This window comes from Scylla paramamosain, chromosome 27 (assembly GCF_035594125.1).
Source record: "Scylla paramamosain isolate STU-SP2022 chromosome 27, ASM3559412v1, whole genome shotgun sequence".
Lineage (NCBI taxonomy): Eukaryota > Metazoa > Arthropoda > Malacostraca > Decapoda > Portunidae > Scylla > Scylla paramamosain.
The window spans coordinates 12,004,741-12,025,067 of record NC_087177.1 but is presented as its reverse complement, the minus strand read 5'-3'; the positions used below and the strand labels follow the sequence as shown (position 1 = coordinate 12,025,067).

The window sequence follows — 20,327 nt, the reverse complement described above, 5'->3', positions numbered from 1 at the left end:
CGTCCTCTGCCACCACCGCACTCGTATTGACAAACATTTGTTATGATACCAATCAGTGGGTCGTAGTGACAAACATTTTTCCTTCCTGTCTCGACTAATTCTATCAGGCTCTAGTAAAGTCAATGGTAATTCTAAGAGTGTTTTGCAAGACAGTAGTGATATTTAACAGTAATTATGCATCACTAAAGGGAAAAAAAAAACAACCTTGCAACCTGACTAATCATCCCCGTGGTTCTTATAAGAGAAGTAAATGTTTAAGAACAAGTTTGACAGTAATTCTGCGTCACTTAAGGGGAAAAACACACTTGGCAACCCTATTAATCAACCCTGTGGTCTTTTCAAACACTCCTAATGAGAGAATAGAAGTTAACTTTTAACAACAGGGCACTTAAGATTTAATTTTGGCCAATCCTTCTGACCCCGTTCTTTAGAGACTGGGATCTTCAGTAGACTCTTTTGTCCTACCATATCTTAACCCTCAGCCAATAACCCTCTTGCAAAAAAAAAAAAAAAATAAAATAAACAAAAATAATAAATGAATAAAAACATCTACCGCAAAATATTTCTTAAGGCGTCGCCACTCACGTAATACACAACATAAACCCAAAACAACTTACGGCACGGCTGCTCTACGCTTACTTTATCTTAACTCTCCTTGAGATACACGGGACGAGATGATAGCACGTCTTGACACCAGCTGCCGTGGGGAGAGGAGGAGCAGACAGGGAGGATAAGAGCAACGCAGGGAGAAGAGGACTGCAGGGAGCGGGAGAGGAAGATGATAGGTGCAACTAGAAGGAGGGAGAGGGAAGAAATGTGAGAGAAAGTGAGGGAACGGGGATAGAAGTGGAGGGGAAATGGAAAGGAAGGGTGATAAAGGAGATGTAGCGGGGAGAGAGAGAGAGAGAGAGAGAGAGAGAGAGAGAGAGAGAGAGAGAGAGAGAGAGAGAGAGATGATACAGGAAACAGGAGGAAATGAACGAGAAACAGGAGTGAGAGGAAGAGGAGGAGCAGGAGGAAGAGGAGACGAAAGAAGAGTACATAGAAAACGGAGATGTTGATGCATGCATTAAAAACAATAATTAAGTATGCACAGACACATGTGGCCGCGAGAAAAAAAAAAAATAGTGAGTCATGAAAGTAAGACAATGAGAAGATGAAGAAAAGGAAAGGGGAAAAGAAAAGAAAAGGACGAAGAAGAAGAAGAAGAAGAAGAAAACGAAGAAGAAGAAGAAGAAGAAGAAGAAGAAGAAGAAGAAGAAAGGAAAAAAGGAAGAGAAAAACGAAAAAGAAAAAGAAGAGAAAAAGATGTAGAGTATGCGACGCTAATGCCACAAATGTTAGGCTGGGATAGGGCGAAGCGGGGGGAGAGAGAGAGAAAGAGAAGGGAGACGCGAGGAGGAGGGGGAAAGAAGCCAGGGAAGGGACGAGAAGGGGACGGGGAACCGCGAGGCAGAGAGAGGGAGGGAGAGAAGGGGCAGCGGGAACATGGCATTGGCAATTTGGCTGCTTTGGCACACCACCCAGTCTTGTCTAGGACGTGCCCGAGACAGGATCTTTACCGCTCCACTGCACTCCCTCGCCCTCCTCCAGTCTCCCATAGCGCTCCTGAAACTCCCCCGTAGAAGTCCCGTGAGTGACAGCAAGGCGCTTCCCCAGGTGTGTATAAGGTGACTGAGGTAGGTGAGACAGATGTGGGAGGTGTAGCACTTGTTATATCACAAAGGTGTAGGGCTTGGTTATCTGTTTATTTATAAGTGCTAAACTGATTGGTGGAGAGTATTGTGTGAGTAGGTATTTTCTTTCTTTCCTTTTTTTTTTTGTGGTGGTGATGATGGAGTGAGATGAGATGAAGAGGGCAGTTTTATCACTAAGTGTGTGTGTGTGTGTGTGTGTGTGTGTGTTATATGTATACGTTTTTTATCTTTTTATCTTAAGCATAAGTCATCTATGCTACTTTCTTTTCTTTTTTTTTTTTTTTCTTTTTTCTAACACACACCACATTACAATCATGGTTAGATAAAAATACGAGAAGGCTGATGTTTCTCTGCCCCTCCCTGCAAAACACACACGAGGTAAATACTTACTCTTACTCATACACGTCAGTATTAGATGGTCGTGGAAGTGCCTACATTTATTTTGTTTCTCAGTTATACAGATACATCATAACTCTCAAGATTTAAAGGAAAACAAAAAGAGGAAAATTTGTCCAGAGAGAGAGAGAGAGAGAGAGAGAGAGAGAGAGAGAGAGAGAGAGAGAGAGAGAGGGAGAGAGAGAGAGAGAGAGAGAGAGTTTTATAATCTCATACAGCTAGTTACGAGAACAATTCCCAACAATGAACTCACATAAGACATTTTTTTCCGCACTACAACCAACCAGATAACATTCACACTTTCTAAAAAACCATCACGAAATTCTACAGATTCAGGCAAGATACAGAAGCTATAATGAAAATTCTTAATATCTCATTGCTCTACTGTTCCGCTGTTCTCTTGACTCGGTTGTCGCTAAACACTGTAAAGTTGACTGAAGAAATACGTGACAGTTTGGTAAGATTACACGGGCATTAAACACCACACACACACACACACACACACACACACACACACACACACACCAGCTGGCATAGTGACTCTCGCTAAACCCTCATACTGGCATCAACTGTAATAAGGAATGTAATATGTGTCTTTTGTGTTGTTGCTGACACATTGTTTATGCTTCACCCGCCCTTACACCACCACCAAATACTGACCCTCGACCCCTTCCACTACCACCACCACCGCCACCCACCGCCACCGCCACCACCTAACTTAAGTTAACCTAACATATAACCATATTTACCTAGCCTAATCTTAAATAACATAACCTTTATTTAACCTTACCTAACTTAACCCAGCCAAACCTAACCTAACCAAACCAAACATAACCTAACACTAACATAATCTTTCATAACGTAACACAGCCTCATCTTACCTTGCCTAACCTTATCTTACCTAACGAAACACACACACTCACACACACACACACACACACACACACACACACACACACACTCCACCCACGCTCTCAGCCTCTCACCCGCCACCTGACAAATCCAACATACTGAAATACCTTGCTACAAGTCTGCAGTTGGCCCCCGACCACCCTGTCACCGTGAAGGCATCCGAGTGACGATCAAGGAGGAAGAGGAAGAGAAAGAAAAAGAAGGAGTGTACAAAAAAAGGAATACCCATTTTCACTACCCCACCTAAGCCTTGCATCAAAAAATGAACGTCCCCCTTACCAGGCACTTCTCTCTTCCATAAAAACTAAAGCGTATCAAAATTTTTACTTATATTTTACAGTTCACACCATCTACGGGTTTTCAGGCACGAGTGATTACCAGTGAACAGTTACCTACCTATTAGCGCGATCCTTCACGAGCCCTAAAACTGAAGCGCGCACGCCGCAGGAACACAAACTCGTTCCGCAGATGCCAATGTAAGAGACATTACCAACCATTCCGTGTGCTTCTAATGTTCCTGCAAGATGATCTAATGGCGGCAGCTCATAAAACAACTTAGGACTATATTCTGAAATACTTCTGGCCGCATCTCGATTATTTTCAAAAGCCTTTAGTTGAAATTACACAGGTTTTAAGTTGTTTTTTTCATGGTCCTAGTGATAAATTAGTAAGATTTCTACATTATTAGCAGAAGAAACACTTTTGAAAACTCGGCTTGATTATCTTCGTGACCTTCGAAAACAGTAGTGATGAGAGAGCAAAGTGTTTCTGAATGCTAACATTAACCGAGTGGCCCCGAACATCATGTGAAGTTCCGAACCTGATACTTTGTTCAGCTCGTTAGGGAAACTGTCTTTAAGGAAACCTGAAAAGCAGAGGCAATGTATGGAGAAATTATGTTCGCTTTTTCAGGAATATCAAAATAAAACACGGCACACGTTGACAGCGAAGGAAAGTTCACACTGCTAAGTAATCATGAGAATACTGGTGATTAGCATAAGGAAGCTATACGAAGTCAAACATATAATATAGAAGTAACAAGTAAAAAAGAAAAAAAATCTTACCCAGGAATAAAAACATCCTTTTTAACACAGTATAAAAAAAGAAAGAAAAACCCAACGCGAGTGCGAACAGGAGAAGAGAGAGAGAGAGAGAGAGAGAGAGAGAGAGAGAGAGAGAGAGAGAGAGAGAGAGAGAGAGAGAGAGAGAGAGAGAGAGAGAGGAGGGAAAAACACACATCCCCTCTCACATACCAAAGAATAAACACCATCTTGTCTTACACACTAGGAAAAAAAAAGCACATACACAACATCTGCCCTCATATACAAAGTTAAACACGAATATAACAGTGAGGTTAGCAAGAAAAAGGACCCTTAGCATATATTACATCATTAGGGTGCGATGTGAGGAGAGAGAGAGAGAGAGAGAGAGAGAGAGAGAGAGAGAGAGAGAGAGAGAGAGAGAGAGAGAGAGAGTCATAAGGGAAGACTGGTGACGTGTGCCCGTCCACCACTCATCTCTGTAGGATGTGATGTCTTGCCAACACTTGTGGCCAGAGTCAGCTGATGGTACGCCTCATTGTTGTCCGTTCTCGTCCTCTGTTTTCTTCTTATCTTCGTTGCTGCTTGTATCTCTTTTCTTGTTCCTGTGCTTCCATTCTCATCATCAATATCCATTTTATATTTCTCTTTCTTCTCTTGTTCGCTGTGCTGTATCTCTCTCTCTCTCTCTCTCTCTCTCTCTCTCTCTCTCTCTCTCTCTCTCTCTCTCTCTCTCTCTCTCTCTCTCTCTCTCTCTCTCTCTCTCTCTTCCCTTACTATTTTCCCCTCTCCTCCTTTTTGTGTCGTTTAAAAGAAAGACAAATTCACACACACACACACACACACACACACACACACACACACACACACACACACACACACACACACACACACACACACACACACACACACACACACACACACACACACACACGTGGAAGCGGCACGACGTAAAATAAGAGACGTTTTTGGACTGCCTTGTTTGAGAAGGAGGATGAGGCTTAACAAGACTAATCTACGTTACTACGACCTCTCTTTTTTAGGGTGTTGTCTTTCTTCATGCCTGACAAGTACTGGCGAATGGACACGTGTGCTAGTTTGTGTGTGTGTGTGTGTGTGTGTGTGTAAGAGCAACTTGTTGGACCATGCTAGTTATTGGAATTATGCTGTATGATGTGTGTTATGGTCAATGGAATATCTGTCTATCCATCTATCTATCTATCAGTGTGTGTTTTAAAGTAAGGTGAAGAACACACGCATGCTCGCTCGCTGCCCGGCAGTAGAAAATGAAGAGGGCCTGAGGAAGGTGAGACAAAAATAACGCTCAGCTACACACACACAGGAGGAACACAACACACGACACCCGCACGACACACCCCAAGCCAGGTATACGAGGAGGGGGAGGGGGAAGAGGAGGTGGAGGAGGAGGAGGAGGAGGAGAAGGAGGAGGAGGAAGATCAAGAAGAAGAAGAGGAAGAAGAAGAAGAAGAAAACGAAGAAATCAAGACAAGAAAAGAAGAAAAGAAAAGATATCTAAGTAATAATGATAATAATGATAATAATAATAATAATAATAATAATAATAATAATAATAATAATAATAATAATAAAACAACAACAAAGAATATCTGAGTGGCATCCTAAGTGGCAGTAATCAGGATCAAGATGACGCTTCTCTTTCTCTCACTTCACTCACCGCCAAGGACTCGCCTGTACTCACCAATAGACTGACTACTAAGAATTACCTGTGGGGCCACATGACAAGGCCCACGCCAGCCAGGCTTTCGTTGGCTCTCAATAACAACAACAACAACAACAACAACTTCACTCAGTCATCTCAGGTCAAGATCAAGAGCCTCATGACCTTTCCTGATCTTAGAGAGAAAAGCGAGGATAATTGAAAGGCTGTGTGTGTGTACGTGTGTGTGTGATTATGAAATGTAAGTGAATGCCTCTCTCTCTCTCTCTCTTTCTCTCTCTCTCTCTCTCTCTCTCTCTCTCTCTCTCTCTCTCTCTCTCTCTCTCTCTCTCTCTCTCTCTCTCTCTCTCTCTCTCTCTCTCTCTCTCTCTCTCTCTCTCTCTCTCTCTCTCTCTCTCTCTCTCTCTCTCTCTCTCTCTCTCTCTCTCTCTCTCTCTCTCTCTCTCTCTCTCTCTCATACTTCAAAGGGAGACATACAGTAAGGGAGAAGGAGGTGGAAGCGAAATACGACCAAAAATAGCCTTGATCTTCTTGCTACTCCCACGATTTTTACCGCCTTCCCTCATCCCCCCACCCACTATCTCCCAGTCACCTCCTCACTCTTCCCTTATTCTTAATCCCCTCCACTTATGCTGCTATCCCCCATAACTCAAACCATTTCATAGCTAACAAGATCACGACTGTTCTCATCCTCTGTTTCACCATCTCTTATACTCCGACTGAAATATAACCTCCTTCACATCTCCAAGTAATTCTTCTTCTTTACTCAAGCTCAGCAACCTTAACTTCTTTCCTGTCTCTGGTATCACTTCACTCTTACTTCTGCTCTTCTTCCCCCACTCGAGGTAGACAGGAAAAAGACAAGAGATAAGTACAGAAATACCATGCATACATCTCTAGTTAAAAATAGGGAGGGCTTGTTCTATGTAGTATATGTAGTAGCTGGCCACGTGGTGCGGAAGAGTAAAGTGAAGTAATGTATGTTTAAGATGATTTTTTTTGTTTCCTTTTTTAGTATTGTGGAACCTCATCACGTCAACTCCAGCTTTGGTGATGATACTAATAACAATGATGATGATTATGGTGGTGATGATACTACAAGAACACAAAGGAATGCAAAGGAAGAAGAAATACTAATAAAACTTTTGGCACTAACGAGACTGCTTTGTTAAATAAAAAAAAGGGGGGGTGGGAGAATCTTAGTGGAATCATATTGACACTTCTATCCATCATTAGCCATTCACTCACTCACCCATGCATCTTTTTTTTCATCCACTGATTCATTCACCCAACGCCCCACCCGTTTACCTATTTATCCACCCATTCATCCACCCACTAATACATACATTTATCCACCCACCCATTTCTTCAACCAACCACTCGTCCAACAATCTGTCCACCCATTCATGCATCCATTCGTTCACCAAATGATTAATCCACTTCCTTATCCATTCATTCAATCAACCACCCATTCACCTACTGACCTACTGACTCACACATTCATACATACATCCTTCCACCTTCATACATTCATCCTTCCACCAGTTCACACACTCTCGCAAGGCAGACCAAGGCAGCAACAGCACGAACTATAGCAACAGCGGCCAGGCAAGACTGAGGAAATCCCAACTCTGAGACTGCTGCCAAGAGAGAGAGAGAGAGAGAGAGAGAGAGAGAGAGAGAGAGAGAGAGAGAGGGGGGGGGGGGGTCATTTCTACCTCGTCCGATTCACCTTCGCCAGCCACACCAGGAAAATGAAAGAGGGAATAAAGTGTTCTAAAACTGTTCTGTCACTAGTAAAAAAGAAAAAAAAAAGTGGGAGGAGTTTAAAGCAAGACCTACTCACTTAAGAATTCTAAGAAGCTGAATTGCACAAGACAACAGAAGGGAAGAAAACAAGCACCACCACCACCACCACCAGCAATAGCAGTCCCCTAACCCCTTAGCAAGACTGTCTGTGATAAGCTACACTACTCTGAAGCAAATAATAATGGATAGTAAAGGCTAAGGCCCCTCCCCATCTATGAGAAAGTTTCTGTTGACTATACATTACTCATTATAAGTTAGTACATTAACCTAACGGAGATAATTAACATGACTAACTAATATAAGAGATCTAACTATATATATAACAAACCTTAGAGATATAATATAGTAAAGGTAAAAGGCTTCTCCCCATCTACCTGACCAGGGATTCTATTAAGCCTGTACTATTGAGCTACAATGACAACCATTAAACAAGGACAAAACAAATAAATGAATTAACGAATCTGTACATAAACAAATAAGCAACGAAAAACAAGCACATCCCAAACAACATACAAGTGGCAGCAGAGGAGAGAAGTTTTATCTGCGAATGGTGAAGGTCATGATGTACTCAACACAGCACAACAGGAAGCTGGTGAGAAGGACCCTTATCAACACAGCTACTCACCACTCACCCCCCCCCAAAAAAAAAAAACGAAGCTCACCACTACTACCACCATCACACTCCAAATGACGTATGATCATAAGAAAATGAAAAAAAAAAAGTAAGAAAACATGAAAAAAAAAAGATAAAACATAAAAAACCACGAGAAAATGGAAGAAAAGCTCAAGAAAAACAGAAAATATAAAACATACGAAAACAAAAAAAAATAAGAGAGAAATAAAAAAATCGTAATAAAAATATAAGAAAAATGAAAATGAAAAAATACTACGAAAATAAAAGAATCCATTAAAAAAGAAAAAATCTGCAAATATACGAGAGCACAGGAAAACACGAGAAAATATAGCAAAACACACGAGAAAAAGAAGAAAACACAAAAATAAAAGAAAAAAACACACAAGAAAACAAACGAAAATAAGAGGACATTAACAGACAATTACTTAAGCGTTTAAAAGAAATAAGGTGTGTGTGTGTGTGTGTGTGTGTGTGTGTGTGTGTGTGTGTGTGTGTGTGTGTGTGTGTGTGTGTGTGTGTGTGTGTGTGTGTGTGTGTGTGTGTGTGTTCGTGAGCCTCCCAACAATGAACGATTTACTGATACATTTACCCATGAATTCGATCTCTTAACACATTGATCAATAAAGAACAAAAAAGATGATTAATTAAAGAAAAATATCCCTTAAGGAGAGACACCCGCTTCTTGTTTCCTAGAGAGAGAGAGAGAGAGAGAGAGAGAGAGAGAGAGAGAGAGAGAGAGAGAGAGAGAGAGAGAGAGAGAGAGAGAGAGAGAGAGAGAGAGTTTTCAGACTTGTTTATAAGAGCATTTTCCCATCAAGACAAGACCTCAGGAGTAATGGAATGTAAACTAGTTTTTCTCCTTCTTTTTTTCTCTCTCATGCTTTCTCCCGTCCATCAATCTTTCCTCCTCCCTTATTTTTTTTTTCCCCTTCCTCCCGCCACTCAATTTTTTTCCTCCTTCCGTCCGTCACTCTTTCCTCACACACACACACACACACACAGAAGAGAAATCAGGGAGAGGTATGTGAATGCGATGTCAGAAATAAATATGCTTGTTTGTGCATTTCTGGCATAGTTTTACCACATCTTGTTTGTCAGTTTGTTTGCATTTATCTTGTTTACTGAAGTTGTTTAGTCTACCTCTTTCCATCTCTCTCTCTTTATATACAAAAAGTAAAAATGCACACACACACACACACACACACACACACTCAGCAAGAGGAAGTGAGGAGGAGGAGGAGGAGGAGGAGGAGGAGGAGACAGATAGGTGGAAGGGAGAGAAAGGCCAATGAGATGAGAGAACTTGAGAATTTTATCTTGACATTTTCATCAACTCCGTATGTCAGTCCGCGCCTCCTTGACTTCCCCTCGTTAGCCTCTCAGTGTGTGTGTGAGAGGGCAGAGTAGTAGTGACTGAATGAACACAAGCAGATTGTAAGAAAGGAAAGATATACGTAGAAGGGACTCATTTAGAACACCCAAAGGAGAAAAGAAAGGAAAGAAGAGAAAAGGAAAGGAAGAAAAAGATAGAAGACGGTATAGAAGGGCGAAAGGAGAGGGAAAGGGAAGATGAAGTAGAGATTAAGTGAGAACAAATTAATAACAAGAGGAGAAGAAGAGGATAAAAGAAAAGAAAGATAGAGCTTTAAGGCAATGAGAACGGTATACAAGAATAAAAAGAGAAGGAAAGAGATATAGCAGGCAAAGAATAAGAAAGGGGAGAAGAGGATAAGAAAAGAGAAAGACAGAGCTTTGTGAGGATAAGAGAGTGATGTAGAGGAGATAGAGAGGCGTGGCATGTCTCCCTAACACAAGACACACACACACACACACACACACACACACACACACACACAGAAGCTTCAGGTCCATAAATTGTCGCGTGACGCTGGCATAATAATCGTCGCATCTCAACAATTTATCTCATGTGGCGAGGCATGCAGCGCCAGACGACCCCTACTGTGCTTACGCAAACTCAGCCTCGGCCTCTCACGATACACGTAGCTCAAGTAATGTGACGCACAGAGGAATGTTCACGGCTGGTTAAACTGAAATAGGATCAGTTACGCCACGCAGGATACGCACCAAGGGACGCTGCGGTGCTCAGGACGGTAGGGAGCAAAAGTAAGAGGTTAATAGGAAGTGAGAGGTATTTTACTTTTTTTATCCTAAAATGCAATGGACATGATGGATACATTAGCTTCTCTCTCTCTCTCTCTCTCTCTCGTGTATCATTAGTCACGGAGGGAGCAAACGTATCCTTCTTGGCTCTTACACCGTGTCTGTGTAATGCTGAAACGTCTACCTGGAGAGACGGACAGACTGACACACAGAAAGAGACAGACAAAAAACAGAGGCTGGCACAAGACAACATGAAGTAATAATGACTAGTTGTGGTGACGTGCGCGTCCTCATTGTAAGCCATTCGGGTACTTGAGCAACACTCAGGCCATCCCCGCCCAAGCTTCCTCCTGTATACCTCACTAGCTGATACTGGTGAGTTCCTGTACTTTTTACCCTATGGTCCTAACAAAACTTACTTCCCGTGCCGGGAATCGAACCCGGGCCTCGCGGGTGAGAGCCGCGTATCCTAGCCACTAGACCACACGGGAATAGTTAGGAAGCGATGACTGTGCCGTGCAAAGCGGCGGCCTAACAACTTGCCTGACCCGCTGCTCCCTCACCTCCCTCTCTCCCTCCCTCCCTCCCTCTCCCTCTCTGCGGCTCAAAATAAGCAGCCCACCTCGGTGCGTTGCGTCAGCGGCAGTGAACACTCACCGCGCCGAGTGATGAGGAATTCGGTCAACCTCATCACTTTCCTTCTGAATGAATTATCGGCGGATCAAACTAGTGAGGTATTTTTCTTCCTCAAGACATTATGGCTAGAAAAATTAATAAGTCACGAGACAGGAGGGCTGAGAGTGTGCAATAAACTAAAAGAATGCAATAAACATCTAGACTCTAGTGAGCCAGGAGGACTGCTCATCTTCTGGCAGCTCGTCCTTAAATGCTGTGCACAGTACCTCAGTGACACCAAGAAAAAGAAATGTTGTCTTGTTTACTTATATTCATATGAGACCAATGGATGTTAAAGAGAAATTAATGTACTGGAAATGCACTGGAACAGAGTCCTACATGCATTTCTTTGTCGTGACCGAGATGTTGCATGGATTTGGTATTTAAAGGCTATTGAAAACTTACATTTTCAAGATTTAATTAATGATTACTAATTATTTACATTTCTTACAAGTCAAAATTTCTCACTCGCATTCATCTTTAGTTTGTTTAGTTATATGGTGTCAATTTATATTTCTTCAACTTATTCAAATGATGTAACACAGTCGACGAGCAAGAACAGAGACAATATCAAATTCATAAGTACTGCTAACATTCAATCGGTGCAATTAATGTTCAGTTCGAAAAGCACACCTGATACCAGCATCTCATCAATTACCACAAACATTCCGTAATTAACTCAATCTTCGCACACCATACAAACCTATCATACCAAACGTAAAACATGTAAAATGCTACTCTCCTTTAATAAGATACTTGATATCTAGACCTCATTACACTTTCAAGTTCCACTTACTTCAAGTTATTCCGTCTATCTCGACTCCTCTCCGGTCAGGCCCTCTGGAACCTCTGCCTCTGTGTTTGCTACTGTCTAATTCTCTCTGTCACTCTAATCATATACAATTGTTTTGGATTATCTTTATTTCCATATCATTTAACATATCTATCATTCACGTTTCTCATTCAAGCATATGATCTGCCCAAAGGTGTGGTACTTGATACAGAACGCCAGTCAGGGTATCTGGGTAATTTGGAGGCGGAGCTTAAGTGGGCGTTGGTATGTTTTTATTGGATGACCTTCATTCCATCTGGTGCCTCACGTCTCTTGGCCTACTTTCCCTACCTATCGCTTTCTCTGCCTTGTCCTCTACATCCCCGTGAATTCCCTTTTGTCCCAGGCTACCATCACCCGTGTAGTGTTATGGCCGCCTTCCTATTGTGGTGTCCTGCGTGTGTTCTGTGTCTGTTTCTTTATCCGATTTCTTCTCCAGAGTTCCCTTGTTTTTTATATCTAGCGTGAAGTTTCCTTCCGGTGTGTTTTCCGTTATCTCCATTTCTTTTTTTTTTTTAACTTATTCTATCTTCTTTTCTTTCCTCTTTCTTATTATGTCTTATTTTTCTCCTTTTTTCGTAATATATTATATACTGTAGTGTAGGATCTCCACAGGCCTCACCCCTCCAGTAATGCGTCCACGTGCTCAGAGAGTAAGGTGAGGGCTGCTTTTCCTCGTCCGGGGATGGGACAGGGGTCAGAGTTTAGGGTCAAGGTCACCGCTCGGGAACAACAGGTGCAGTAATAATAGTCTCACATAGAAGTTTTTAATTTTCTTTGTTACATTGTAATCCCAAGTCGTCATTTTCTTCATGGCATACTACATTATTTGTTTTCCTGCATCCTCCTCATCCTTCTCCTCCTCCTGAGTTTGCATTTCTCGTTTTTCACCCACGATTTATCTTTGCAATGAGACACGAGGGTAGCTAACCGCATATTTTACCTTTTAGAAAGAAAAGAAGGAAGATTTTTGTGCACTTCGTCGCTTATTTTTAGGGTAATGTATTTTGCGTAATGGGGAGAGCCGTTTGTCCTAAAGGGAAGGGTGATATTTCTCCCGCGACGTGTGTGTGTTGAGAGAGAGAGAGAGAGAGAGAGAGAGAGAGAGAGAGAGAGAGAGAGAGAGAGAGAGATGGTTGGCAAGAGTCCCGTAAGGTTAGGCGTCACCATCCTAGTATTATTTTCGATTTCTTCTTATTATGTTTTGTCTCTCTGCCTTTATTACTTTGTAATCAATCTATTACTCTATTACTTTCCTCTTGAAATTGTCCCTTGTATGTCTGTCTTTGCTGTACTAATATACACACGGAATAATATGGTTTATAGTACCGTATTAGGTCAGTATTAACCCTTCCATTTATAAAGTCAAGGTTATTTTGGATCTCCTCTTGTTAGTGTGTTCTGTCTGTCTGCCTGTCATTTCCACACGGAGGGGTCTTCATTGTAATACATACAGAAATATGGTTGCTATTACTACATCTGAGTGTGTAATGATAATCCCTCCATTTCTAAGTCAAGATATTCGCGTGTGTGATTTGTTTTGTTCAGTTGTTTTCCGGGAGTATCGCCTTTATATCGTGTTCTTCATTGTGAGGGTATTCTGTTTCTTCCTTCCTTTTCCTTTTTTTTTTTTTTTCTGACGTGTTTCTCCTCCCTGTAGAGCTGTTTTTTTTTTTTTTTTCCTTCCTTTTCATTTCTCTTATTGTTCAAAATCTATATACCGCTCTTTTTCGCTTCTTCAATATCTTTATGCACTATTTTGTATTTAGTTATTTTACATTCTGTATTTTATTATGTATTATCCATTTTGTATTAAATATTGCTTCGTATCTCACTGGTACATGTTTCTGGTTCTCCTGTGTTAATAAACTTTGTGTGTGTGTGTGTGTGTGTGTGTGTGTGTGTGTGTGTGTGTGTGTGTGTGTGTGTGTGTGATCTTACTATAATGTTACGCACTCACACTTTCCTTCTCCCATTAACCAATAAATTCGACGACACACGTGTCCCCAAAAGCGATACCTATCCCTGCTCAATGCGTCCTCATCCTCCTTCACTCCTCCGCATCTTGACGAAGGGTGACTTCCCTGCCAAGACGCTGCCTTAACCAACCTGCCTGACCTGCGCTTTCCTCCTTCCCTTCCTCCCTCCGCTGTCTAAAATAACCTTGAGATGGGAGCGAGCTACGTCAACGCCAAAGTCAACATTCAAAACACGGAACACGAAATTTTGTCTAGTTCATGTTTTTCTTTTCTTATTCGTCGCTACACACGCAGAACACAACCACTACTATTTATTCCCATCATGTGTATGTCATGTTTACGCGCCACGCAGTTAGAGGGAGATATAAGCTGGAGCAAATCAACACCTGAACACCTTGAGTAATGGTAAAGTGTTTTGTAGTTTTATATTGATATTTGTCGTTCTAATTAACCTTCCTCCTTCTGGTCTGACACTCGAGGAAAAAGAAGAAAAGAAGGGAAAGGAAAATGCTGAAAGAGAGAGAGAGAGAGAGAGAGAGAGAGAGAGAGAGAGAGAGAGAGAGAGAGAGAGAGAGAGAGAGAGAGAGATGAAGCAGGTGAGAGATCACAGACAATAGCGGATGAAGGAAAAACACAACACAACATACACACACACACACACACACACACACTTACATGCACGTCATCTTTACTCCCTGAGCCCCCCCTCCTTCGCTCCATCGCAGCATAGGCAGCCATGGGTGTGTCGCCTCGCCTGGTGGTGGTGATGGTGGCCGCGACCCTCCTGCCCCTCGCCGCCTCAGAACTCATCGAACTCTCCTACACCTTCAACGACGACGCCCCAACCTCTCCCCGGCTGCGGCAGTTCAAGCAGGAGTTGGTGCGGAAGGGGCGGAACAAGATCAATTTGTGGTAGGAATGAGTACACACACATACACACACACACACACACACACACACACACACACATACACACACACACAGGAGAACCAGAAACATGTACCAGTAAGATACATAATAAGAAACGATACTTAATACAAAATGGATAATACATAATAAAATACAGAATATAAAATAACAAAATACAAAATAGTGAATAATATCTCTGTCCAAACAAACTGAATAACAAAGCACATAAAAGATCGTCATTGTAAGTACTGTACACCACAGTCTTTAATATTAAGTTACTGCGAGGCAAGTATCACAGCCAAACACAATTTTCTAATAGTTAATATTCGTGGTCGGAAGTCGAGTAAACTTGGAATATAAAAAGAAAGCAAGAAAGTAAGGGAAGCTGCAAGAAGCCATCAGACACACGGTACATGTCGCGGTCCCTGTGTAAGACATATCACCCTCACTTTCACAGTATCTATCCATTTTGTCTCTCAATCTTAGGTTCTTTGGTCATCTTGGAGTCTTTCAGTTACCAAGGAGATAGTCAGGAGAGCAGGTAACTTCAGACTTACGGAAAACCTGATACAGTAGAAATTAAAGTGGCAGATTACTAAACTTTTGGCCAGATTTTTGTACCTTTCTTTAGGGCCAAACACATCAGTGGGCCTTTTTTCCGTTCTTTTGTTGTCCTAGGCCAATGCCCGTCTTACAATAAAAAAATAATAACATAACGACAAGAGTGAATACTGTAAGTGATTTGACCGCTGACCAAGACTGCACCTCGCCCTGACCAGACCCCCTCCTTGGCTCCCCAGGGTCGAGCTGTACGACATCTGCACCTCGGAGCACGCCGGCACGCACATCGACGCCCCTCGACACAACAGCGAGAATGGGTGGACTCTGGAGGCTATTCCCACCAGCAGGCTGTGGAGGATACCAGGTGGGTGACGTTGAGATGGGCTTCTTTTGGGCAGGGTTTCACTGAGAGTTTAATTTCGATTTGTAGAGAGCATAGGGGAAGGCTTCATTTCTGGTAGCGTAAAGTACAAAGGAAGGCTTCAGTTTAGGAGGTGGAAGGTATAAGACAGAGCTTCATTAAGGGCTTAATTTTGGGTTGTAGAGAGTAGAAGGGAGAGCTTCATTTTGTTTTGGTTAAGGAGGCTATGAGTGAGTGCTTCACTTTGATTTGTGGAGGGTATAAGAGAGCTTCATTTTGGGGAGTGTAAGGTATATGAAATGTTTCACTTTGGCCTGTAGGAGATATAAGAGTCCTGAAAGGGCTTCATTCTAGGCCTTAGAAATTACAAATGAGGGCTTCATTTAAGGTTGTTCAAGGTATAAGAGACGGCTTCATTTGGGGCATAGTCTCTCTCTCTCTCTCTCTCTCTCTCTCTCTCTCTCTCTCTCTCTCTCTCTCTCTCTCTCTCTCTCTCTCTCTCTCTCTCTCTCTCTCTCATGCCCACTTTGCATGCGTCACAGCCGTGGTGGTGGACGTCTCCAAGACCATCAAGGAGAAGCGACTCAAGAACTACGAGGTGAACCAGAAGGACTTGATGGACTGGGAAGCGCAGCACGGAGTCATCCCCGACGGCGCGCTGGTCTTCATCCACACAGGCTGGGGCAAGATGGTCAGGAACTACTGGAGCTACGCTGGCCTCGACCAGAACAACAATCTCAACTTTCCTGGTACGGCAGTGAGCTTAGCGTCGACACACACACACACACACACACACACACACACACACACACACACACACACACCATTACTGTCTTTCTTTTCAACACAGGTAGGTATATTTGTAAACTACATATAATGCTTAAGCTTTCATGACGAGTATTTGCAAAGGACACAAATGATAAGTTTAGTCCTTACGATGTGTTCCGTTAATTATTCCTTTTAAAAGTAACACTAGAATCATAAGAACACTCTAATTCTTCATTAATACTTCCCACATCGCAATGTTTGAGAAAAAATTACTCGTAGAAATAATTACGACAAGGTGCTGAAATGTTTGAGAATACGGATTACTTAAAGCTCCTCTCCTCGCAGGTATCGGCAAGGGTGGTGCGGAGTGGCTGGCGAATCACGGTAAGAACAACAGCCACACTATTGGTATTGTGGGCGTTGGGATCGACACCCTCTCCCTGGACAAAGGACAGTCTGTACGCATGCCAGCCCATGCCGCCCTCTTCGCCGGCAACATCTACGGCCTGGAGAACGTGGCTAACCTGGACAAGGTGAGCGCAGAGGTCACTGAAGAGCGTGACTGACCTTGGGAAATACGACTCTGGGGGTAAAAGTCGTGGGATAGGGAGAGTTTGTTTTCTTTTCCGTGCGAGTCTGGAGGTGAAAGTCATGGGAAAGGGAGTGCTTGTTTTCTTCTTCATATCTGCTTAATTCTTGACCGAGCTTGACTGACCTTGGTAAACACAAGTCTGAGAGTGAGAGTCGTGGGATGAGATGTGTTTGTTTTTCCTTCAAATGTGTGTGCAATTCTTTGTGTGTCTGTGGCAACGTAATATCATGATAAGTTTTCTAAGTAAATATGTAAACAGTAGTGCTTTATTATAACAAACTTTCAAATAACTCGTAACAAAAATAATGTGAACTCCAGACACTATTACTTGCTTGATTACAAACACGCTTCTCGTAAGTCGTTTTCCCTGTTGTAATTCTTATTACTTTCTACCTCTCTTCTTGCAGCTGCCGACTGTCGGGTCTTACGTGACTGTGATGCCCTTGAGGATTAAGGGAGGCACCGGTGCTCCAGCCCGCATCATTGCCGAGGTTGGGCAAGGATCCTCAGCCCTCGCCTCAACCCTCCGGCCCTTGCTCACCGGCCTGCTGCTGCCTTTCATCCTCGCTCTTCGCTTTCTTCAGGACGCATAGGCTGTCGAACAGAAGGTCGTCCCAACCGTAACGTACACATGCACGAGGGATGCTGTGAGGCGCTGGCGTGCTTGGTGGTCACGTCTGAGGTGCGGCACAGGACAATGTGATAAGAGAGAGACAGAGACAGAAAAGTATTGGACGCAGAGATTGACGCACCATATGAAGCAGTGATTATAAATTATTCAAGACCAGTAGTCACTTTTCGATTATTACAACCAAAGAGACTCAAATGTACGAGTCAGATGATAGTGAAGAAAATGTTGTTGAACGCAGCACCTCCCCAGCCCAGCCACAAAATCATATGTACAAAAAAACAGCCAAGCTTTGAGTCCATAAGGACCACTGAAGTATTCCCCTGAGCATTCCTCCTCATAATGCAGGCAGGAGCTCAGGTCCCTCCCTCTAGCACCGTGACAGCAGTAAACCTGCATTGTGTACCTCCCATTGTGGCATTAGATATCACTAGCTTGTCTGTCCTTTTACTCAGATGTGGATGAATGACGATAGACCCATTGACTGTGTATGAATTTCCTTCATCTGCCATTAGGAACACAGTCTTATAATTTTATGGGATTTCTTCTTATTCTTCTTTCGGCTGCTCCCGTTAAGAGTCGCCACAGTAGATCGACCTCCTATAATGGACTCGATTTTCTGCACCTTCCTCAGTCATACTGATTCATTGCAAGCATGTCTTCTTTCATTACATCCATAATCCTTCTCTTAGGCCTTCCTTAATTTTTCCTGCCTGGTAGATCCATCTCCAGCATCCTCCTCCCTCGTCTCTCCTCTTGACATTCCCAAACAACCTCAGTCTCGCCTCTCTAGCTTTGTCCTCAAACCAACGTACATGTATTGTGCCTTTACCTGATATAGACAGAGGCTGAGTGGCGCACCAGACTTGACAAAATGCTGGTCTTAAGATGCGTGTAAAGTGGCAAGTATCGTCGTAGAGTTTGCAGGTAATAAAGACATCACTGATTTAAGTGACTGTACAATATTTTCTTCAATCTGTCTGTGGCTTAACACTCAAATATAATGTAAAGTAAGTTCTTATCCACAACATGAGTCCCACAACAACTTCTACGCAGCCATGAATCTCTAACACACAAAGACATCAATACCTCTCAACCTTGATAAGAAAAAAAAAAAAAAAAAAAATCGTTACTCCAAGTTCTTTTCTGTGTCGACATTTTGCCAGCGTGACCTGAATAACGCTGCGTAGGTCACACTTACACTTCTTATGATCTACTTTATATATGTATGTATGTATGTATGTATGTATATATCTTGACCAGTAAGGGATGAATGACGCTTAGGAGGTGAAACATTACACATTATTTCAGGCTAAAATTCACATTTGAGATTTGAAATGGTACAAAAGTTAATGCAGAGGGAGAGAGCTACAGGAGGCAAAAGGACTCGTATTCTTAAACGATCTGAGCTTTCAATAGGACAGTTTTCGAGAGATACAAATATAACTAGTTGGATTCTTACATTGCATAGAGTTAAAGAAGCTAGACACTGGAAAATACATTGGTTTAATTCCTCTTCCTTATGGTGTTTGAAAAGATTCTACACATCTTGGTGCTGTGAATTGTTGTATATCGCAGCAAAAGAGTTAAGTATGTATATATACCCCTTTGATGAGATAGGTTAGTGAGACATACTTATTGAATTATGACAGACTGTGTATGTGTGAGAGGAGCGTGGAGTGTAACGTAAAGGATGAGGTGTGAATGGTGAGGCGTGTGAATGGTGTGGTGTGAACAGCGAGGTGTGAATGATGGGGTATGAATGCTGAGATGTGAATGGTGTGGTGTGAACAGTGAGGTGTGAATGATGGGGGTATGAACGGTGGGATGTGAATGGTGTGGTGTGAACAGTGAGGTGTGAATGATGAGGTATGAATGCTGGGATGTGAATGGTGTGGTGTGAACAGTGAGGTGTGAATGATGGGGTATGAATGCTGAGATGTGAATGGTGTGGTGTGAACAGTGAGGTGTGAATGATGGGGTATGAATGCTGAGATGTGAATGGTGTGGTGTGAACAGTGAGGTGTGAATGATGGGGTATGAATGCTGGGATGTGAATGGTGTGGTGTGAACAGTGAGGTGTGAATGATGAGGTATGAATGCTGGGATGTGAATGGTGTGGTGTGAACAGTGAGGTGTGAATGATGGGGTATGAATGCTGGGATGTGAATGGTGTGGTGTGAATGGTATCTTATGTACTCAAACCAGACACTTTCTTGTGAGATGAATGAATGATGCGTAAGACAAAGAATTCTAATCAGAAGTGACCTTGTAGTAGCCTTTCTGACACCACTGTTAATACAATACACCCATACACTAATTTTTCTCACAAAATAGAGAGTAATTACAGTATCATAACAGTATAATCATCCATACACATACCCTACCATGATTTATAGAGGAAAATACCTTCATTCTTATGCTCGTATTCTGAAACACTTCTGCGCCGCACCTCCACTACATTCAAAACGGTATAGTTGAAGTGACACGGGTTTTCAAGGGTGTTTTTATAGTTCTACATTAGTAGCTACTAGAAATACTCTTGAGAATTCGATTAATCATCTCTGTGGCCTTTGAAAATAGTCGCGGTGAGAGAGCGAAGTATATCTGAATACGGGTCTTATTTTGCTCAACGATAATGTGACAGTGAAATTACCTTATAGAACAGAAGACATTTACAGTAGCATAACAGTACAATCATCCATACTTGTAAC

At 42.4% G+C, this 20,327-nt stretch overlaps 1 protein-coding gene and 1 non-coding gene across 3 annotated transcripts; one reads left to right on the top strand and one right to left on the bottom strand.

Annotated features, from left to right (window-relative positions):
• Positions 1 to 1,473: 1,473 nt before the first annotated feature.
• LOC135114222 (isatin hydrolase-like) lies at positions 1,474 to 18,564 on the top strand. Of its 2 annotated transcripts, none has more exons than XM_064030005.1 (6): positions 1,474 to 1,659; positions 14,525 to 14,706; positions 15,504 to 15,628; positions 16,168 to 16,374; positions 16,739 to 16,926; positions 17,393 to 18,564. In XM_064030005.1, exons 1-6 carry the CDS (start codon positions 1,489 to 1,491, stop codon positions 17,576 to 17,578), a joined length of 1,059 nt encoding a protein of 352 aa, XP_063886075.1. In that variant the 5' UTR covers positions 1,474 to 1,488; the 3' UTR covers positions 17,579 to 18,564. The 2 variants fall into 2 exon arrangements, with proteins under 2 accessions (XP_063886075.1, XP_063886076.1); XM_064030006.1 differs by having other exon boundaries at positions 1,518 to 1,659; positions 14,520 to 14,706.
• Positions 10,728 to 10,799, bottom strand: Trnae-cuc (transfer RNA glutamic acid (anticodon CUC)). Its single transcript has one exon. It is a non-coding gene; the product is annotated as a tRNA-Glu (tRNA).
• Positions 18,565 to 20,327: the final 1,763 nt, after the last annotated feature.